The following is a 20,701-nucleotide window of genomic DNA, read 5'->3' as shown; positions in this document are numbered from 1 at the left end:
TCAATAAATTATTAGATTCATGCAGAAATATATAACTTTTCACAGTTATCATTTCACAGAATCACAAGGCATCCTGTGCTTCACTGTACAACTGGTGTGAAGTACATGGATCCTGTAACATTTTGGGGGTTTTTAACATTCTCTTTACTAACTACAGAATGGTTGCAGTGGGAAATGAGTAGCAATATGGCTGTAAAAGACTGATTTAGAGATGTCTGTAAAATCCCAGATAAACCAAAGAAGCAGTACGTAAGTTTTTGAGATTTGTAGAAACAGAAAATTTCAGAGGCTGAGCATGAGCAAAACTCCCAAATCGTTATAGTACCTGAATATAATAGAAATCAGTCAGGGTCTCATACTTTCAAGACACTCTGCAAGTACAAATCTCTCTCAAATCTTTGTAAGGCAAGTAGAACTCTAATATTAGAGAGTGGAAAAATTCACTAAAGGTCTGCATAAAATGTCGGTTTCAGAAGGAGGAATATTGTGCAAGATAATGGGAGCATTTGTTTATACCTGAATGTGTCATGTGGCGACCTATTACATCCAAATGGGTATCAATTTTATTAAAATGTCGACTACTCACTATGTTTTAGATAGTTGCAGTCATGCCTGTCTTCTGTTAGGAAGCACACTTGAATTACTGCATGTAGTACCTACTGCATGTACCAGCTGAAGTAGGTTTGTTTTGCAGTCAGCGTTATTTGCAAGGAACTCTTCACAGTGTCACTAAGTACAGTAAGGAAAAGGAGGTTTTGAACAAAATCAAACATGAAAATCCATTCGTTTCAGGCAAGGGTGGCGAGAATTCAACAAATAGAAAAGGACATTCTTCGCATACGACAGCTCCTGCAATCACAAGCAGCTGAAGCAGAGGTTAGTGAGCAATTACTTGCCCTTTTTGATTGTGGTATGTATCTTTTTCTTTTAAAAACCCAAATTATTTGAATGAAGTGCTAGTCAGGATTATTTTCACCAGCAATTGATGTCACAATTAATCAACTAGTCAGTATTCTTAAGGTGTTACTTGCTCTCTTTCCAGTGACCTGAGGGTGGAATACTTGGATTAGTCTTAAAGCTACTGTGGAGCTTTAATCAGTAATGATATATCAGAAGTTTAACTTGAAATTTCAATAAAAATGTTAACATACAGTGTATTATAAAGGCTGAGTTTTTGTTTTAGCAAATAATTACAACCATCAGTTGTACATGCCTTTCTAAATATGAATCTCTGATAAGCACCTTCATGATGTACTTGTCTTTTGAAGGAGATAAGTTTAAAAACAGGATTGATACAGCTTCCATCAGACCTCATTATAGAAGCCTGGTATATTTTTAGTGTTTAAGTACTGGGTTATATATTAAGAAATACAGGATGTTTCTTGTAAATTACAGAGCCCATGTTAGTAATTGCCATTAGGAAAAACTGCTCTCGTAGTGGAAATTCACTTAGAATGTCAAATCCATTTGTTGTATTGGTAAATTAAATATAGAATGTGTTGGACGTGAATATTTTATGGTTTGTCTTCACCCAAAGTAACTACAGTGAAAGCTCAAAGCAGCATTTGGATTAGTAACGGATGTATATTTTTCCATTTTGAAAAATACTGGTTTCATTGTTCCAGGATGTGGGGGAAAAACTGTTTTTATAGGTGCATCAGGTGAATCAGACAGTAGTCTGTGAAATTAAAGTTACCTGGTCTTTTTACATATGAGTCAATCCAGGTGTTTATACACCTTGAGATCTCCCTGAGCCTTCTTTTCTCAGGCTGAACAGTCCCAGTTCTCTCAGCCTCTCTGCATATGAGAACTGCTCCAATCCCTTAAGCTTTTGATTGAAATCACCTCTTCTCCAGTGGGGGTAGGGTCTGTGGTCGTGGTTTTTGCCCTTTCCCCTCCTCTTAGGATCCTGAACTCTTCCATCTCATTGTCACTGCAACCAAGGCTATTTCTAACTTTCATGTCCTCAGCAAGTTCTTTCTTTGTTTTTAAGTATCAAAGCCAGCACAGGGCCTCTCCTTCTTGACCCTTGGATCACTTGTGTCCAGAAATTGACATCAGAGAAGTCAGGAGATCTCCTGGAATGTTTCATCCTGCTATTATCCCTCCAGCAGACTTGAAGAGGTCCTGTGAGGCCAGGGCCTCTACACACAAAGCTTCTTATAGTTTCTTGAAAAAGTTCTCCCTGTTTCTTTCTCCAGATAAGGAGGTCTTTAGAAGATGTCCTCCACAGCTCCCATGTTGGTCTGCCTGCTAATCTTCACCCATAAGCTCTTGACTGACTCATCCCCAGGCAGAGCACCATGCACTGTAGCTGCTGTCTTGCATAAAGGAAAACTTCCCTGCCTCACTTAGGACCACAGAGTCATTGAGGTTGGAAAAGATCTTTAAGATCATTGAGTTCAACCATTAACCTGACACTGCCAAGTCCACCACTAAACCATGCCCTCAAGTGCCACATCTGCACATCTTTTTAAAATCTCCAGGGGCAGTCACCCCACCTCTTCCTGGGAAGTCTGTTCAACCCTTTTGGTGAAGAAATTTTCCCCAATATGCAATCTAAATCTGCCCTGCTGCAACTTGAGGCTGTTTCCTCTTATCCTATCATTTTTTAGAGGGGAGAAGGGACCTGTATTTCTCAGTTGCAGTCTTAGTCATAGGAGCTATTCTACCACATCTCTGTGATCCCAGTGAGGGTACAGCCCCATGACTGCGTTCACATTAACTCCTCCTGTCTGCTCACACACAGAGACAGACACCCAGCCATGCGAATTCTCCAACCCAGGTTGAGAGCTTTCCCAAGGCTGTTCTGCTGCACCTTGTTCCTTATGTGCCTGTGCTCAAGGACGTTGCTCTTATTTCAATCATGTGGATTGCCCTTGTGTTCCCATCAGCCAGGGTCCTTGCCTTGCCTGCCCTACCCTTCCAACTTGTCAATTGTTTGTTGAGGAATCACTCTGGCCCTTGTCATTTCCAGTGTAAAGCTCTCCCTACCTGGCTGGTCAGCCTCTCGACAGATACTTTTGTCCCATGTAGTCAAATAGCTCCTGTCCCCAAAGTGTTTATTTCTTATTCTGATTTAAAAAAACTCAGTATTTTAAACTTACTTAAGGTCAGGAGCTCAACCAGCATTGAGATATGACTACAAAAAAAAAGGGTTTGTCTTAGTTTTTCACTCCTTTCACCAAATTATTTGGCTGCCACATACACTGAAGTTCTGATATACTGAAATTTTTTTATGGTGTGTCTTACCTGTAAAATGTTGGGATGTCTGGTTGAATAGTTAGATATTTTAGGACAGAGTTACCAGAGTACTAGTGGTAAAGGAGGCAGTCACTACATGCACGCTAGTACTTTATAGCGTGTTTTAATCATTTCCAAGTGATGAGCATCTCTTACAGCTCTAATCTGGATCTAATTCTGAAATTTTCTGGTGGCGAGAGGGAAGGTAGTAGCACTCAAACTGCAGAGTCCATGTAACTGAAAAATACAAATGTGAGATATTTACTGTACTTTTATACTGTGCCCAATACAGTGATACCCAAATTGAATGTGCTTCTTATAAAGATCTGGTAACAGCAATAACAGATATCACAGCCTGTCTGCTGATACAGTTGGCCGTGTGGTGATGTCATTCACTGTGGAATCCAGGGGCAATGTATCCTGAAGAATCAGACCAAATACAACACTGTAACATAAAAATAGCTTTTGGAAATCGATTAGCAGAGAAAATTCTGGCATATATTTTAGTGCATTTTTAAGGTTTGGCAAACTGCCAAGTCTTGTGAATGATTCTAGAAAAGATTGAAGTAATTTACATGCAAGTGATGGTACCTTCAAATTTCAGGAAACTTCTATTAAATATTTTGCAAGATTTTCATAAGGTTTGAAATTCCCTGTAGAGTTAAACCTGTCCAAAGAGAATTTTTGGCTGTTAGATACAAATTGAAATTATTTAAAAGAAAAAAGCAAATTCTTGGCAAGTGTTCAGTGTGGGGGTTTCACTTTCTTATGGTGGTACAGGCCTTTCTTTCATAATATCTATCATTTGAAATATGTGAAGTATTTCCCTTGGGCAGTGTTGCTGTAGATAAAATGTAAAGACTTTATTTTTCACGAAGATTATGCCTAGCAAGCTCTAAACTGTGACGGACAGGAGTGTTTTCAAGGATTTGACTCAGTTTAGTTTTTCTTTGGCTCAACTGTAGCAAAATATTTGAAATATATGCTTTCTTAATTTTGCTTGTTGCATTGTTCTTTTTCTTATATATGTTACTTAACACATGTATGTATATTGTGTTTAATATGAAGTAATGGCAAAATAAGCATTTTCTGGTATCTAGAAAATAATAGGGTATCTGTAGTTTTCAACACACAGAAAAATAAAAGGGTAGTTGAATATTGGGGGAAAAAAACCAGTGGTTTATGCCTAAAATGGTCTTCTGACCTACTGAATGTACAATGGACCGCTTTGGCAACTCATGTTGACAAGTATTAGGTAAAATTATTTATAATCGGTTTTCTTAGCAAAAATAATCAAGGCCTACTATGCTTGCAAATGTCATAATTAGCTAGAGTTTATAAATTTTCTACTAGTAAATACATGGAAGTTAATAACTGACAAGTGATAGTTATTGTTGACTTCAGAAATATTTAGAAAATTGTGGCAAACAAGACAGAGAGAGCAGCTCCTTATTCCTATAGTACGCAATATATTCACGTGCAGTCTCCCACCATTTTGCTGCAAGAGCAAACAAATGTAATCTGTTAAACTGACTTGGTGGTGTGATGCCAGCCTTCAGAAATAGCGGGGGTTATAAACCCAGCTTATGCCTTCTCAAAAGTCAAGCTTGAAACAGGTGGTGCTGTTTTACCCAGGGACTCATGTGCCATTCTCCACCTGCTATGCCTCATGTAGAGGTTACAGAGCCTGCTGCTCTGTACATGCTCTGGATCTTTGCTGGTGTGGTTGGTAGGTTCTATATTTTCATCCACAGGTCCTGTGTTCAATGTTGAAAGGTACTGTGAAAAGGCAACAAACTTGACGATGGTTATACTATCCTTCTAACCACTAATTGGCACTCTATCAGATGAATATTTATTTATGGAAGTGCTAGATCTGTACAAAAATCTGTTGTCATTATCCATATGTGTGGATACATAATATTTTCATATAAATATATATACTTAAACATATATTAATATATCTATAATAAATACTCAGTTTTCAATGAATAGCCTGCTCTCTGCTACCTGTGTTGTCATTAACTCCTTTGAGCCAGTCTGCATGAAGAGAACAACCTGCTTTAAGTTACTTCAGTAACTGAAGTGGTAAGAACTCTTTCACTGTGAACTTGCAGATCTCATGTTCAAGTGCATCTCTTAACTCATGTGACCTTAATGTGTGTGCATGTCATGAGCACATACTGCATTTAAAGTTACAGAACCCTGCTAGTGACTGCTAAAAATCGCCTTCTAAATTAATTTACATGTTTTGTAGACTACTTTTTGTAATGGTGTATTTTTGAGAGTACTTGGGGGGAATGGGAAACCAGCTCATTCATAAACGAAATGTATGTGAATAGGAGGAGAAAGAGAGTGTCAAGGAGAGCAGAAACTTTTCTTGTCAGTGAATGAAATACCTGTGTGTATGTGCTGCAGATGCAGCAGAACTATTTAATACATATACCCTCATCAGCACCCCAAAAAAGTTACCCCAACCCCAGGGTTGTTTTTGGAAGAGTACTGTTATCCCCCTTCAGGTGACCCAGTGGGTCAGAGCCCAGCTAATGAACCATTCAGCTTTTTACCTCTAGGCATGTTTAATACTGCTTTTTACATGGGATTGAAAATGTCACCTCATGACTGGAAAATTCTGTCCTGAGTTATACTGGAGGCTTAGATCTAGTTTTTGTCAAACTCATAGTTACACTTTGTTCAAGATTGAAAATGTTGTGAGACAGGGATTCAGCCTATATTGTATTGTATTCAGCACATAGTGCAGCAAGGCCTGATCTTGGCTGGGGCCTCCCCTCTAGTACTGGGAATCAAAAGTTCTGTAGTTACTATATGAGCACCAGTAGCAGTATCATTTCTTACACAGTGACAGGGATGGTGACCTTTAAAATTACAGATCAGATTTAAAAGAATAGTAGCTTATTGGGGGTTACTTGTTTTCCATAACTGAACATGTAATATTAAGAAATGTTCTACCCATAATTTTTTCCAATTTTCTCGTTACTTCGTGTAATATTATTGTGTTCTTTGACCTACCTTATTCCTTGAGTTAAACTGTATAGATTTAATTTTTAAGTTATCGCTTCAGATGTATTATAGTTAATTACTGGTTTCTGAAGTTCTTTTCAACATGACATATTTTCTGGGTTTGAGACTCTATAGGAACAAAACAGAGTTATTTATGCCAGTGATACTGTATGAGTTTGATCACTGGGTAACTAAAGATGTTTCAGTGTATGTACCTTGAAGAGCAAGCAGTATGTTTCTGCTAAAAGTCAAAGACAAATATCCTCTAATCAAGGTAAGGCAGACAAAGCTCTATAGGCTGTTCTGCTAAAGACCATTGCAGAGTCACATAGAAACTTCATGTAATATACCAAGTGTAGCTAAACAAGTTATTTGAGATTGTTTTGTCTGTTAAGGTAATAGCCTCTTAGTCTATAAAATGAGATTTGGCAACAAGGCTAATACTTGAAAAATAATCCTGCTTTAAGTTTCAGTCTTCAACCAGTTCCATTCATGTCTTTCTGAAAATCTGAAATGTTTTAAACACATTAATAGATAATGTTGGATACTTCACATACTTTATAAGTGCCCAATTATTCATAGAATCATAGAATCAACTGAGTTGGAAAAGACCTCTGAGATCAAGTCCAACCCATGGTTACTAGACCATGGCACTAAGGGCCACATTCTGTTTACTTCATTAGGAAACTGTATTTAAAGGCCTGATTTTCTCTTTTGATCTCATGATCCTTGTCAGTAGCAGGGAAACCCAGGTTAATTTTCATGTAGATGTGTAAAACTCCAGTTTCCTGAAGGAACTGAAACCTGTCTGTACCAGCTTACCATGTCAGTTAAATTTATTTTGACAGAATATTAGATGGATCAGTATCAGGCTATATAAATTTTATTTCTATCACAGTGGTAATTCCTGCACTATTTGTCCTTGACATTTAGAAGGATTCTTACAGTACAGATATCCTTCTGTTCAAGCAGAAATTACTTGTCTTAGAATGCGAAGCTTAATTGAGCTGTGCTGCCGTAGTCCCCAGTAAATGCGGGGATCATGTGGCAGAGCAGAGCAGACAGTTGTTTGCTCCAATTCTGTTACATTTCCGATAGGGATGTGAGCACAGCTGGTGGAAAATGGTGTTCCTGTGTGTCACAGCGAATCCTTTGTCTTGCAGGGCTGTAATCCTCAGAGGATGGGCTCCACTTTCATCTTGCAGCCTTTCAAAGACGCTTAGGCTCGGCTGTTAATTTTTGAGTCTCAGGCTTGTGAAATGCAAAGTGCTTTTGGATGGCTTTGTGAGAGTGTAGGAGAGATGCTTTCACAGGCCAGAAAGCTTTGAATGATAAAGTGCACTTCATTTCAGTATGTAATTTCCTAAACTCTTGTATCTGCAGAGAGCACCTCAAAGCAAGCACGATGCAGGTTCCCATGATACGGAGAGACAGAATGAAGGTCAAGGAGCAGCAGAAATCAACGCAGCAGCTAGCAATACTGGTCAGGTAAATAGAGTATTTTGTGTGGTTTTAATGTAATTAAATATTTGAGGTGTATGGTGCTTAATGTGTTGGAATTACCTTACTGTGTTTGCATGCCTACTCCTTTAAAAAATATGTATATTTTCCTTTTTTCCATCTCTGTGTGGGAAATTTCTTGTATTTACTGGAAGGAAATTTTTTAATAAGGTAAAGTATAAATATTCAATAATGCGGGGAGTGTTTTTCCTTTGTTTAAATGATTGATGAGCCTAATGCTTTGAAGGAGATAACAGGAATGGCTATGGAGAATGTATTTTATTGTAGGTGAATTTTAATATTGAAAGTGTGATTTAATTATGGAAAATTGTTTAAATTTTCACTTTAGAAATTACCACTGAAATATCAGTGATTTTAAAAAAAAGAGAAGAACCAAATGGCAGGTTTATCATTAATGTTTCTTTAATATTGTTTTATCTAAAGCTTTGAAACCATAGTATCAATGAGATAATCTCCTGGAAATAGGCTGCAGGTTATTTAAATGCTTCTAAATAATCTTTCATTGCTTTTCTTTTATTAGAGAAATACATTAGTGGAATATTTTGAGGTGTACATTAAATTCTTGTCTTTTAAAAACAATATTCATCAATATTTATGACTTCTTTCTTTGGCTAAAAATACTTTTATTTATTTACCGTGGTCATTCCCCTCATGATTTTCAACTGTAGCTGAGACATTCCCACTAGTAATTTGGGTTCTTAAAGCTTCACAATATAGATTTAATAGCTGAATTCATATGTAAAATATTTTTGCTAATCTAAGGAAGTGTAATTATGTAAATATTTCTGAAAGTATCTTGTAAAGAAAATTTATCAGAAAGAACTGTGATTTGGCTAGAATATTTCACTTCATTGAACAGTAAGCACAGCCTGTGATTTTGCTTTTGAAATACATTTGATCACCATTTGGAATTAAATTCTATCATCCATATGTGATTGAGGCTCTGACTCTTAATTCTTATGACAGCTTTATTGTTTGGGAAGAAAAGAGTTCAGTGCTGCTTTGGGGCTGAAAGCATAATGTATTTAAATAATTGATGCATTGTTGGTGCACCATCCATATTGAGAGGATGAATTAGGAGTATTTCTGGACAATGTATTTTACAGAGAAGGAAGGAAGAAGGGATTGTCATATCTTGGCAGACTTATGCAAGTGGAAGATTCATTCATACTTCACTTGAGGCCTTACGTTGAGGATTTGTAAAATTTTGACTTTTGCCTTATAAAAATGTGTAAAACATGCATGTTCCTTCCTCCTGGAGGTGGATAGAGCCAGGACACTCTATCTGTGTTAAAACAGCCATCTGGGGATTACTTGCTTTCAGTGCAAGTCCAGACAGAGAAAGGTTTAATGGATTGGGTGTAACATTTATTTCTGATAAACCAGTTCAGTATACTTTGAGCAATCAGTATTCAATGGAGTGAAAAAAAAAGTTTCAACCAAATCATTTGGTTCTAACTGGCAGTCACTGTTAATTGAAACACTGCCAATTGAATCCAGGATTTTTCAGAATTCAGGTATATCCTTTTCTGCACCATCTTTCAGCTGTCTTCTCTTTTCCGTTATACTCATTACCCTCATGCCTAAGTAAAATTATTTTCAAAACTTTGTTTTGCAAGATTCATAAAGGAATTGATTCCAGTTGTCCATCTTGTTAAGAAAATATGTCACAAACCAGGTAAAACTGCCAAATTGACAGGGTAGATAGCAAGCCTGGTAAAACAATGAGTTAAAGACCGAAAAGTATAAAAGGAGAAAACAAAATGAAGTAGAGAGGAGAAGATTTTGAAAGAGAAGGGTCTACACAGGAAAGGTCCGCACAACATTTCCTTGTTATTTCCCATTTTCTTACATGAATGGCCACACCTTCCATTAGTTCTTTCACATTAGTTTTTAGGCGCCAATAAGAAATGCAGTTACACTTCACTGGGCATCCCGGCATCCTCCTCTGAGTAGCAAGGACGCATGATGGCTCTGAAAGAATTAGTTATCTGAATTGAAGTTGATACAGTTTGAGGGAAACGATAGAATAATTAGGCTATTTCTGTCTACACCATGGTGCATTTTAGGAAGTAGTGCTCCAAACCTATGTCATTTTTACGATCTTGGATCATGCTAAGCTTAATAATGGAGAATTCTGGCATGTACATTTATTTTGAACCTGTAATCCTCTGAATGTAGTTTGAGGTCAAGGTGATACAAAGGGGTTGCTCTGTGTAAAAATCTGGGAATTCATTCCCATATTCTTAGCACTGCACGTTATTTAAGTGAATAATTGAGAAAATCCAATGTGATTTTCATTCTAAGCTTTCAGATTTTTTCGTACAGTCAACAGAGAAAATAAAGGCTTGTTTACATAGGAAATATATATTGGAATAAATTGTGTGAATTTAAATCATTCCAGTTATACTTATGTAGCATAATACTACTGGAACCTGCATCAAATCTTCTGCATTCAAATGGGAGAGTGAAATGAGTATAATAATATGTGTTTTCATACTCCACTATAACTAGATTCTTTTCTGTCTATACAAACACTGCATTAAGTTATTCCTACCTTTTATTTATAGTCTCTTTCAACTTCACATTTAAGATGTTGAACGGTATGAACAGCTAATACTCAGAAGGGAATATTCTTCTTTATGCTGTGCATAGAAATCACAGAAATTATTTCAAAGTGTCTTCCATGGAGTTTTCTTCTGTGTTTTTGTGGGTTTTTTTTAAAAAAAAGTAATATTCATAGATCCATATAGTTTGAAAACGTTGTTTTGCAAATAAGGGCAATAATTTCATGAACAGATCTTAGCTTTTTTAGAGGATCAAAGAAAGACTGGTGACTACCTGAGTAAAACACTGTTCTGATGCTAAATACTAAAAGTGTTCCCTAAACAAATATGTTTTCTGAATTCCCCAAAGCAAATGAGAAGGGAGTGACATAGCAAGGGAAACTTCAGAGACAGGAAGCAGAGAAAGAGAAAGAAATAAAACAACAGCAAATGAAAGAAAAATAAAGATAATTAGTGGGAAAAGATGGTGGGAAAAGGAAAAATGCAAATACACAAAACATATTAAAAGGCGACGAAGATGCTGATACATGAGTCTTGCTAATACAGGTAGGAGCAAACTGTTTACAATAATTTCTAGGACAATGGCATCAAGTAGTGTCAGCATTATTTTATAGTTTTTCATTAAAAAATTACTCAACCACTCACAATTTGCTTTTGATATTGACAAATTCAAACAGGGTCACTCCTTGTCCAGATGATTCTCTTGGTACTAGACAGTTCTTGCATATCCGGTTTTGTTCTGAAAAAGTACAGACCTATTCCACTACATAATAAGACATAAAAATTGAGGCTGGTTTTTTTCCACTCTCTAAAAATTATTATTCAGGTTTGTTACAAAGTCCACTCCTCACACATGGTGAAAATAGTAATTATAAATCAGTTCCATTAAAAGTACAATTCTGTTGAGGCTAACTCTCAGGAAAAGTGGTTAATAAAAACAGATTTAACAGCGACTTCTTAAGTTATGTTGGGACAGAGAGGACCCAACTCAACAGAAGTTGACGTTTCATTACTGTCAGTACAATTCATCCAGTGCTGAAACTGAATTAGGCGGTTGTTTTTTTACTCAGACTTCATTTTATACTGAGTTGTTGTTTGAATTTGTAGGGTTCTGCTGCTCGAATGGACCACGAGACAGCCAGTGTTATGAGCTCTAGTAGTAACTATTCTGTTCCTCGCAGACTGACAAGTCATCTGGGTACCAAGGTAACCGAAGATTACAAACCACAGGTCGCTAATGCTACATTTTTACTAATACAATAACCTCATTGTTTCTGCTAGTAGTACTAATATTTAGCTGAACGAGCTATACATACATAGTAATTTTATTAAGTTAAAATTTTAGGATACTTTTCAAATATATGCACAGAATTTTATTTTTTTTTAACTTGTTGACGATCAGTTAAGAACTGTTACAGTAAGGAACAAATGATTCCTAGAAGTTACTGGAATATCTAAAAAGCTTGTGATGTTGATTTATAATCAGTGATGAAAATTAACCTTTTTCAGAGCACTTCTTCAAATACTTTTGCAGAATACAAATCCACAAAAAAAATGCAGTTGCTGAGAAATAAAATGGACAAAAAAAATTATGTAAGCCCTTCACAGTGTCTGTCCACAAAAGACTGCAGTCAGAAGTATATGAGGAGAAGAAAAAGACAAATTCATGAACGACTAGATCTCATACTGCCTCTGGAATCAGCAGCAGTGTGGATACTATGGATGGTGTGCTGAGCCCAGTCTTCTAGGAAGCCAAACCTATTAGCTTGACATAGTATTAATTACTTTGGACCTTAAAAAAAGCATTATAATGTTGTGATTTTAGTCCTGCATGTCCCAAATGGAGGTGATATCAACTCATCTGTCTGTCTGCGAGTATTTTCACTGCAAACTCTAGGACTCTCCAAAGCTACAAACAGTGGGAAAGCATTGAAGGCAGGGAGGGGGATTCAGTGTGGAAGGATACAGGCAAAGAAATGGGTTGAACAGAGTGTGCTGTGGGGTAGGGAATGTTTAATATTAATGTCTGAGCAGAAGGGAAAGTGGTTGAGATTCTAAATAGAAGAATGTTTTTACAGATGCAGAAAGATGAGTCTGTAGGCAGTGTGTGTATACAGAGACAGACAAACAGATTTTAGTTTTTCCTATAATGTGTTTGTTGCAACCTGGAAGCCTGATGTTCGTGGCTTCTTCAGCTTTATTCTCGGGCAAAAACTTTGCCTTCCAAATGCAATTAACACTGCATTGCAGCTGTCAGTTGAAATATCTGCCAAGATAGTTGCATAAAGCAGATTAAATTCACTCTCCTTTAAGAATCAAAGCAGTTTGTTTTAATGCTATATTTGATTTTTCCCAGACCAGGAAGATAGGGTCTTCAAATTGGGATGCTACACTGTCACAAAATTGGCTCCTATTTCAGTGCGTTTTGCATGTGATCATACAGTTCCACAGATTTTGAGATTTCTGTTGCCTCAGCAATCCTATAGTGTTTAGAGAAATACATATGCTTAGTCTACTTGCTGATATTCATTTTTTTATAACTCATGTACTCATCTTCAGGCACATTTGAATTGTCACTGAAGATACCAAATAAAATCATTCACAGGTAGGGTAACTAGTGCAAATGTCTTGTTATTAGTAGAAAACTTAGGCTAATGGTCCAAAGTCTCATTTCTTCCTTAATTAGTATATTCTAAAGAAACATACACGCTGCAATTTCACAATTCCCTTTGACAGTTTCTTTATGTTGTGCTTTGACTTTGAATGTTCCTGTTAATCTTGACTTTAGGAGTTTGGAGTTTCTAGGTAGTATCTAAGATCATTTTCTACATCCTGTTATTCTACTAAAAGTTGACTAGAAGAATCAAATGCATTTCTTGATTGAAAGCTATTACTGAAGAGTGGGAATACAAACTAAATAGTGCCTTGACCACAATATTACGTGACAGCCAAGGGAATCACTCAAAAATTGCTATTTTTAATGAGAAATTTGGTTACTCCAAGTTAAATGGGTAATACTGGGTTTTCATGGCTTAATTTATTTGGACAAATGCTCAGTATTTTATATACATTAAATAAGCATTTGTTTGCTTTATTGGTTTTTAATCCCTGTAGATTCGGAAAAGTATTAATTTAACTCTTTAGTGTTGCATTTGTTGTAAATAATCTGGTCCATATACAAGTCAGTCTCCTAACAAAAAATTATCAGTTAGTTTGAAGTATTTTAAAGGAAAACTTTAAATACAGTGGATGTCAGATTTTTTTAACATAATGTAAACTAAAAATTTCTGTAATAATTCATATCCTTTGTCTAGAATAATTGTATTTAATACCACATAGCATAGTTTTTCACCAAAGAACATCTTTATAATAATGTGTGATTCATACAGAACATAGTTTTTTTAAGACAAATTTAATTCTAAAGAAATTTTGGTTTTCCCATACTGAAACACTTTCATTAGTGTGTTTGTTTAATCTTTTTGTACAATGGAAATCTAGAAGTTTTTGCTATTGGTTTTGTAGATTAATACAGTTACACACAACTACCACTCACTTCCAGCCACTTAACCACTAAGTGAAATTTATTAAGCTTATGAATGCTGAAGTAGTAATAGAGTTTAATTCTTTTTAAAGAGCACAATTTTTTCCACCGTTAAATATGATTTTTTTTGCTCATATGTACCATTCAAACTTCATTTTAATTTAATGTGTGTTTTTAAAACATAACTGTATTTTTTAAATCATTTGACCTGCAGGTGGAAATGGTGTATTCATTGTTATCAATGCTTGGTACTCATGATAAAGATGACATGTCAAGAACATTGCTAGCAATGTCTAGCTCCCAGGACAGCTGCATAGCCATGCGTCAGTCTGGATGTCTTCCTCTCCTCATCCAGCTTTTACATGGCAACGATAAAGACTCTGTCTTGTTAGGAAACTCTCGTGGTAGTAAAGAGGCCCGTGCCAGAGCCAGCGCTGCACTGCATAACATCATTCACTCCCAGCCTGATGATAAGCGAGGCAGACGGGAAATCCGTGTGCTCCATCTTTTGGAGCAGATCCGTGCTTACTGTGAAACGTGTTGGGAATGGCAGGAGGCGCATGAACAAGGCATGGACCAGGACAAAAACCCAAGTAGGTTCTGCAAGACGTATAAAAACGTTTCAAGGATATATTGAAAAGAGTGTCTTTACAGAAAGTACAACTTTAATCTGACTTCTTGTTGAATATATGCAAGTTTTATTACACATATATGTGTGTGAATGTATTTTTTTTTAAAGTGGAATTAGTGTTAGGAAATAGTATGTATTACAGATATAATACCCTATTTATACACTTTTTATTTAAATCACAGACCTTGGTGTGCTTTCAAGGTAGTAATTCTAGTAGTTTATATTTGTAATCTGTAAATTAATACTGAATATGTACTCATTTAGTTTTACATTTTGATGGATAAACAATCCCAAATTGCTTTTGATGCATATGTATTCAGGAGATAACACATTCCATTTGGGAGAGGGGCAGAGAGCACAAATTAAATAATCTCAATCTATTCAATATAATATTAGCCGTTATTTATAATGTTGTGTGTAAGAAATAGTTGGGTTAAAAAAATATGAAAAACATGACATTGTAAATTAATAGGATTTTTCTCAGGGAACAGTTGGGATAAAAAAAAAAAAGATTTAGCCTTCTGGATTGCTTAGCTGCTTCTCTGAATTGAGGACATTCCGTAGGTGTCCATGGCAGATGTACTACTGAAGTCAGGGGCTGCTTCCTGTGTGCTGGAGTTCACCACAAGAACAGTTTAGCAGAAGTGGGGCTCAGAACAAAATGTATCAATACCATTTCTGCATTATCAATTGGTGTTCAATGAACCATTCATAATGTCATATAACACCCAGAAACCCAGCTTCAGATTATGTGGCATATTATTTAATGCCACCAGAATATTTAACCATATTGATTTGCTTCATGAAGATTCGTTTTTAAGAGTAACAAGGTAATATTTTTGTACTGCAAGTCATATTTCTTACTCCACACATGGATCAGGATTCTCCCTGATTTGTGTTTCAGCATCAAATACAGTATGCACTTTTCTTAGTAACATTCTTAACTAAATGTCTGTTCATGGATTACTGGGAAGATACAAACCCTGAATAAAACTGCAGCTGATTTGCTTTTAAGATTAGATTCGCTTTAGAAAACTTAACTATTATATAAAATCACCTAGGAAATACTAACTGTTACCTGTTTCTGAATCAGTGCCTGCTCCAGTGGATCATCAGATTTGTCCTGCAGTGTGTGTTCTGATGAAACTCTCATTTGATGAAGAACACAGGCATGCAATGAATGAACTTGGTAAGACCAGATGTATTTCTCTGACTTCCTTTGAGAAGCTTCCTGGAAACTCTTAACATTCCTTGTGTTCCTCACTGGATATATGGCTTTATTTTTTTTTCTAGTAGTTTAAAGACATAATCAGGTCGTTTGTGTCAGATGTAAGTGACGAATGCAGTTTAAATTAACCACACCATTTCGTAGTGGATAAATTATTATGCCAGTTACTGGGTTCTCTGGCATGAACTGTGAATTTTTGAAAACTAGTATTATTATGGAAGTACTTGCAATTTTAGAAGTATTGGACTCATAATGGAGACTACTTCCCAGGGTGGGAGGTTTCTTGTTGGTGTTTTGGTGAGGTTTTTTTGTCCTGCATTGGTTCCTGCTTGACAGCCTGAATTTTTTAGTCCGTTCTGAGTAAGTTTTGTGCATGCAATTTTCCTTAATTTGCCACTTATCATTATCAAGGAAAATACTGTATGAACTCCTCTCAGAAAATAATATGCAGTGATAATAATTAAATGGATAATCTTTCAGATTTAGTAAATAGACTTATAGGTATCTGGTGCAAGTCTGTCAGGATTTTGGCTGGGTGGAATTAAAAGATGAGTGTGCTTCTTGCTTCTCATAATTCCTCCTGCTTCCATTTTGCCCTGAAATCCCAATGTCGTGCTGCCTTATCTTTTAGCTGCTGCTAAGTACAGGATTCAAGATCCAGAGGCAGCATTTAACAATTTAATACCTTTTTGAGCATTGTGGGTTTCAGATATTTGAGATTTGTTCTGTACCTAAAAATGCAGTTTGTTCCTTGGTGTGTATGAACTGTACTTAAGATACTAGAGTAGAGATATTATTCCTTTTCTTAATTGTTTTTTTTCCAAAGGAGGTTTGCAGGCCATTGCTGAACTGTTGCAAGTGGATTGTGAAATGTATGGACTCACAAATGATCACTATAGTGTTACCTTGAGGAGGTATGCTGGAATGGCTCTGACAAACTTGACTTTTGGAGATGTGGCAAACAAGGTAAGGGCAGAATTGTAAACATGCAATAATTTCAGTTCAAGGTTATGTTTGAATTACAGTTCTCAACACAGGTGATAAATCTCCAGGACAGGATACTGAGTTTGAGCTCAAGGCAGAAGTTAAAAATACTTCTGTCATTCCATCCTGCTCCTGACAGCACCACAAACTGAATGTTGTATCACTCAAGTATAGTATTGGCTCTCATATAAAATTAAATAACTTTTAATTTGTCACTGAGAATAAGGATTTTATCTATTGGCTTGACTTTTCTATGAGCACTAGGTTAATATGACACATAATAATTTCAGTGACTGCTTTTTTCTGAGGATATTGAACTAAAACTGCTAATTGAGTCAGATTTTCTAAAGTTGTCAGTTATTTAACAATACTATAACTTCTAGTGAAATTTTTCAAACCTCTTCAGGCTGGAGCTTGTTTTTAAATATTTGGAGCATATCTGGCTCATGCTGGGCACTACATCAATCATTATAAGGGAAAATTGATTCTCCGGTTTCTGACAAGGACCTGTCTTTCAAAAGATAGAAAGATCCAGTAAATCCTTGCCCCAGGTTTTGCTAAGCTATGGATCTTAAAATAACTTCATACTGAGAAGACTTATCTTTCTGCTCTAGAATGAAGATATTTCAGGAGTGAATGGAAGTAACAGGCTTCAGAGAACTCGGGTTTTGTTCCAAGTTTTAGACAAAAGTAAAGCATAAATCCTTGCTGCAAATTGCCTCACAAATATTGGCTCTTTACATCATCCAGTCACTAACTGCTACAGGCTACTGGGTTTATAGCATAAACTGAACTACTCAGTTGTAAATGCACACATTGTCCATCTGAGAAGTAGTACACTTCGGGTGCATACTGCTTGGAATAATTTTGTGAATTATCAGAAATTATTTCAAAGCCTTGCAGCTTCTTAGTTGTTACATTATGCTTAAAAAGTCAGAAATGTTGTTATGTCAGTTTTAAATACTCATTTTTCAAACTGTGTTTATTTCAAAAGAAAAAATGTCATTGTGAGACTTGCTAGGCAGTAGGTATCTTATCTGGTGCATAGTAAAGAAGGCTTCTAAGGTAGCAAAGTTGCAGATCATGTCCTAGACCTATGGTAAAAAATACAAAAATTTAGCACAATTTTATCACTTATGTATTGAAACTGATAGTTACATTAATTTTTAGTAGTTGTAAAACAAATATTTATTGTTGGCAACATCTCTTAGGAAGCTATTATTAAACTTCAGCTATAATTTGCTTAAAATATCAAAACATTGTGCAGAAGCAAGCCACCTAACCTGTCATTTAATACTATTCACTTTCTTTTTTCTTCCAATTCATAACAGGCTACGTTATGTTCCATGAAGGGCTGCATGAGAGCTCTTGTAGCCCAACTGAAATCTGAAAGTGAAGACTTACAGCAGGTAAGATTCTTTTGAGATTAAATACTTCTTTTGTTGTCTTGTTTGCCTTAACAATGATGCAACGTTTGTACTTGTACTCATTTCATCAATTATGATGCACATTCTCCTTGGAAAAATCCTTACCTGTGTGGTCATGTTCTGGGGATTTTTTGGGGTTTGATTTTTTTATTGTAACATATAGGCTATAAAACTTACTTTTTATGACCCTGATCTGTTAGTGGAAGTCCACTTTTAAAGTAGACTTTTTTTACACTTTTAAAGGTAAGTTTGAGAGATCTTAATGTGTTCAGTGTGATACCTGAGCGTCTATTCTAATGGTTCCTGCTGTGTAAAGAAAACAGCTTGAAAATAAAGTCTTTAGGAAGTGCTTAGGGTGATCCTGAAAGTTGAAAGCACAGCAGTGTTCTTCACTAGTATGGCACTTGTTTTAAGTCATTAAATATTAAATTATAATCAGTTTTAATTAATGCATATTGTAAATAAACTGGAATAGCTCTTTTAAAGGAAGCCCTTTTTTCCTTGCAGTCTGAGTGAATTATCAGATAAAAAGACCAATTTTAAGTAAAATTGACTTTATTTCTTAAAACACTGTTAACAAAAAATTCTCTTCACTGCAGGAGGAACTGACTAGTTAAGATTGAGAAAAATATTAGAATTACGATAAAGGTTATTGGTAAACTTTGATATTGATATACTCTGGTATACCTAGGCCAGGACTTCTGGACTGACCTGCCTCAGTCCAAAGGGTGCAGATTGTATTCTGCTTACAAAAGACACAGTGTATTTTAAAAAGACTTCAAAGAGCTTTATAAACATCAATCGAAGTAATCATACCATCTGTGAGACCGGAAAATGTTATTGTTCTATTTTCCAAGCAGAAAATACTATATGAATCTCCCCTGAGATTACATAACTCTTATACAGACATAAGAGTAGAGAACAAATCTGAATTTTTTGGACAGGATTTTCAACTCACGTGGAAAGCAGGAAACCTGATTTCAGATCTCTGTTTTAGGTACCCACACACAAAAGCCAGTACCTCTGATCAAACTTCATACTGAAATGTTATAACAGTCTAGCAGACAACACAGCAAAAAGCAGATTTTAGCAAAGTTTAGTTCAGTAGCTTAACATGGCTACTGTTAATTAGTCATAGCATTTAAAAAGTCCCAGGAGGAAGGTGTGATAGCCTGCCAAAGAAGTAGCTACCTTGAGATGCATTATTTTTCTTTCACATTTTGCAGGTCATTGCAAGTGTCCTGAGGAATTTGTCCTGGCGAGCAGATGTGAATAGTAAAAAGACACTCAGAGAAGTTGGAAGTGTGAAAGCATTGATGGAATGTGCTTTAGAAGTTAAGAAGGTATCCTCTATAAGTGATTGAGATAAATTTCTGAGAGATTGTATGTATTTTACACAAAACACAACTACTGTCCTTCTTTTGATGAAAATGATTGGTGAAACATTTGATGTGGTTCAGGTAACTTGTTTTGAAGAAGAGCAGATTTGAGTTGGCATAGCAGCAGACCACAATGTAGCAATGGCATCTCAAAACTACTGCTGTTGATTTAATTTTACTTATGAGGGTTGACAGCTTTTGCTTTTCAGTTTCATGAGCTGTTCTGTTGAATAGCCTTTTTTATAATTTTGCCATTTAATAAAACCTCTTTTGAGTTAGTGAATAGATAACTGCCACTTCTGTAATTTTCTGTATAGATTTTTGGTATCTGGAAGGGATTATATTCCATCCCAGAGTCTCCTGCCAGCTACTCTTCAAGCCATTTCTATCATTGCGGCAGCAAAGAAGTATTGTGACACAGATTTCTGAAACCTCTGGGGCAGAAAATATCAAATACACAGCTGAAGGAAGGAGCAAAGTGAACAAAAAACTAGAAATCTACTTTACCACCCCAGAAAGCAGAAATTAGAACACACACAGCTCCTTGAAGCTAACTTAAAGTATTTCTGAGAGCTTGTGGTCAACAGCTGAAAACTTCCCTCATTCTGTCATTTTGCTGTTTTCCTAGGAATCCACCCTGAAAAGTGTTCTGAGTGCCTTATGGAATCTGTCAGCACACTGTACTGGGAACAAAGCTGATATATGTGCTGTCGATGGTGCTCTTGCATTTCTGGTCAGCACACTGACGTACCGGAGCCAAACAAACACTTTAGCCATCATAGAAAGTGGAGGAGGAATATTAAGAAATGTTTCTAGCTTAATTGCTACTAATGAGGACCATAGGTAGGTATACTTCTGAAAATCTTCACTGGTTCCACATGTGTATTTATTAGACATAGTTTCTATGACCGAGCCTTAATATGAATGCATGTATTAAGCATAGTAATTAAGCCCAGTTAATTTTTAATACCCTTGATAAGGCAGGCATTTCACTTATATAACAGGAATATGCAAACAGATTAATAGCTGCTGCTTGTTAATGATGAGTGTACTAAAATGATGTACTAAAAGCTAACTATTCATGTTTGTAATAGAATTTGGTTAGCATTCAGATGAAAGCTAGTGGAAATATGAGATAAATCTGCACTGGAGAATTCAT

At 36.0% G+C, this 20,701-nt stretch overlaps 1 protein-coding gene across 3 annotated transcripts in view; it reads left to right on the top strand.

The window, feature by feature from the left end:
• APC (APC regulator of WNT signaling pathway) overlaps positions 1 to 20,701 on the top strand; it is a 74,574-nt gene that overhangs the window by 41,076 nt on the left and 12,797 nt on the right. For 2 of the 3 annotated variants that reach the window (XM_064641642.1, XM_064641641.1), the window contains exons 7-15: positions 793 to 876; positions 7,648 to 7,752; positions 11,460 to 11,582; positions 14,108 to 14,486; positions 15,618 to 15,713; positions 16,579 to 16,718; positions 18,068 to 18,145; positions 19,390 to 19,506; positions 20,171 to 20,385. In XM_064641642.1, coding sequence (XP_064497712.1) covers positions 793 to 876; positions 7,648 to 7,752; positions 11,460 to 11,582; positions 14,108 to 14,486; positions 15,618 to 15,713; positions 16,579 to 16,718; positions 18,068 to 18,145; positions 19,390 to 19,506; positions 20,171 to 20,385 — 1,337 coding nt within the window. The remainder of the gene's footprint in view (positions 1 to 792; positions 877 to 7,647; positions 7,753 to 11,459; positions 11,583 to 14,107; positions 14,487 to 15,617; positions 15,714 to 16,578; positions 16,719 to 18,067; positions 18,146 to 19,389; positions 19,507 to 20,170; positions 20,386 to 20,701) is intronic. The other variant, XM_064641643.1, reaches the window with a different exon arrangement.

The sequence above is a fragment of the Pseudopipra pipra genome, chromosome Z, assembly GCF_036250125.1.
Source record: "Pseudopipra pipra isolate bDixPip1 chromosome Z, bDixPip1.hap1, whole genome shotgun sequence".
NCBI classification, from domain to species: Eukaryota; Metazoa; Chordata; class Aves; order Passeriformes; family Pipridae; genus Pseudopipra; species Pseudopipra pipra.
The sequence above is the reverse complement of the archived record's forward strand: the minus strand, read 5'-3'. Positions and strand labels throughout refer to the sequence as shown.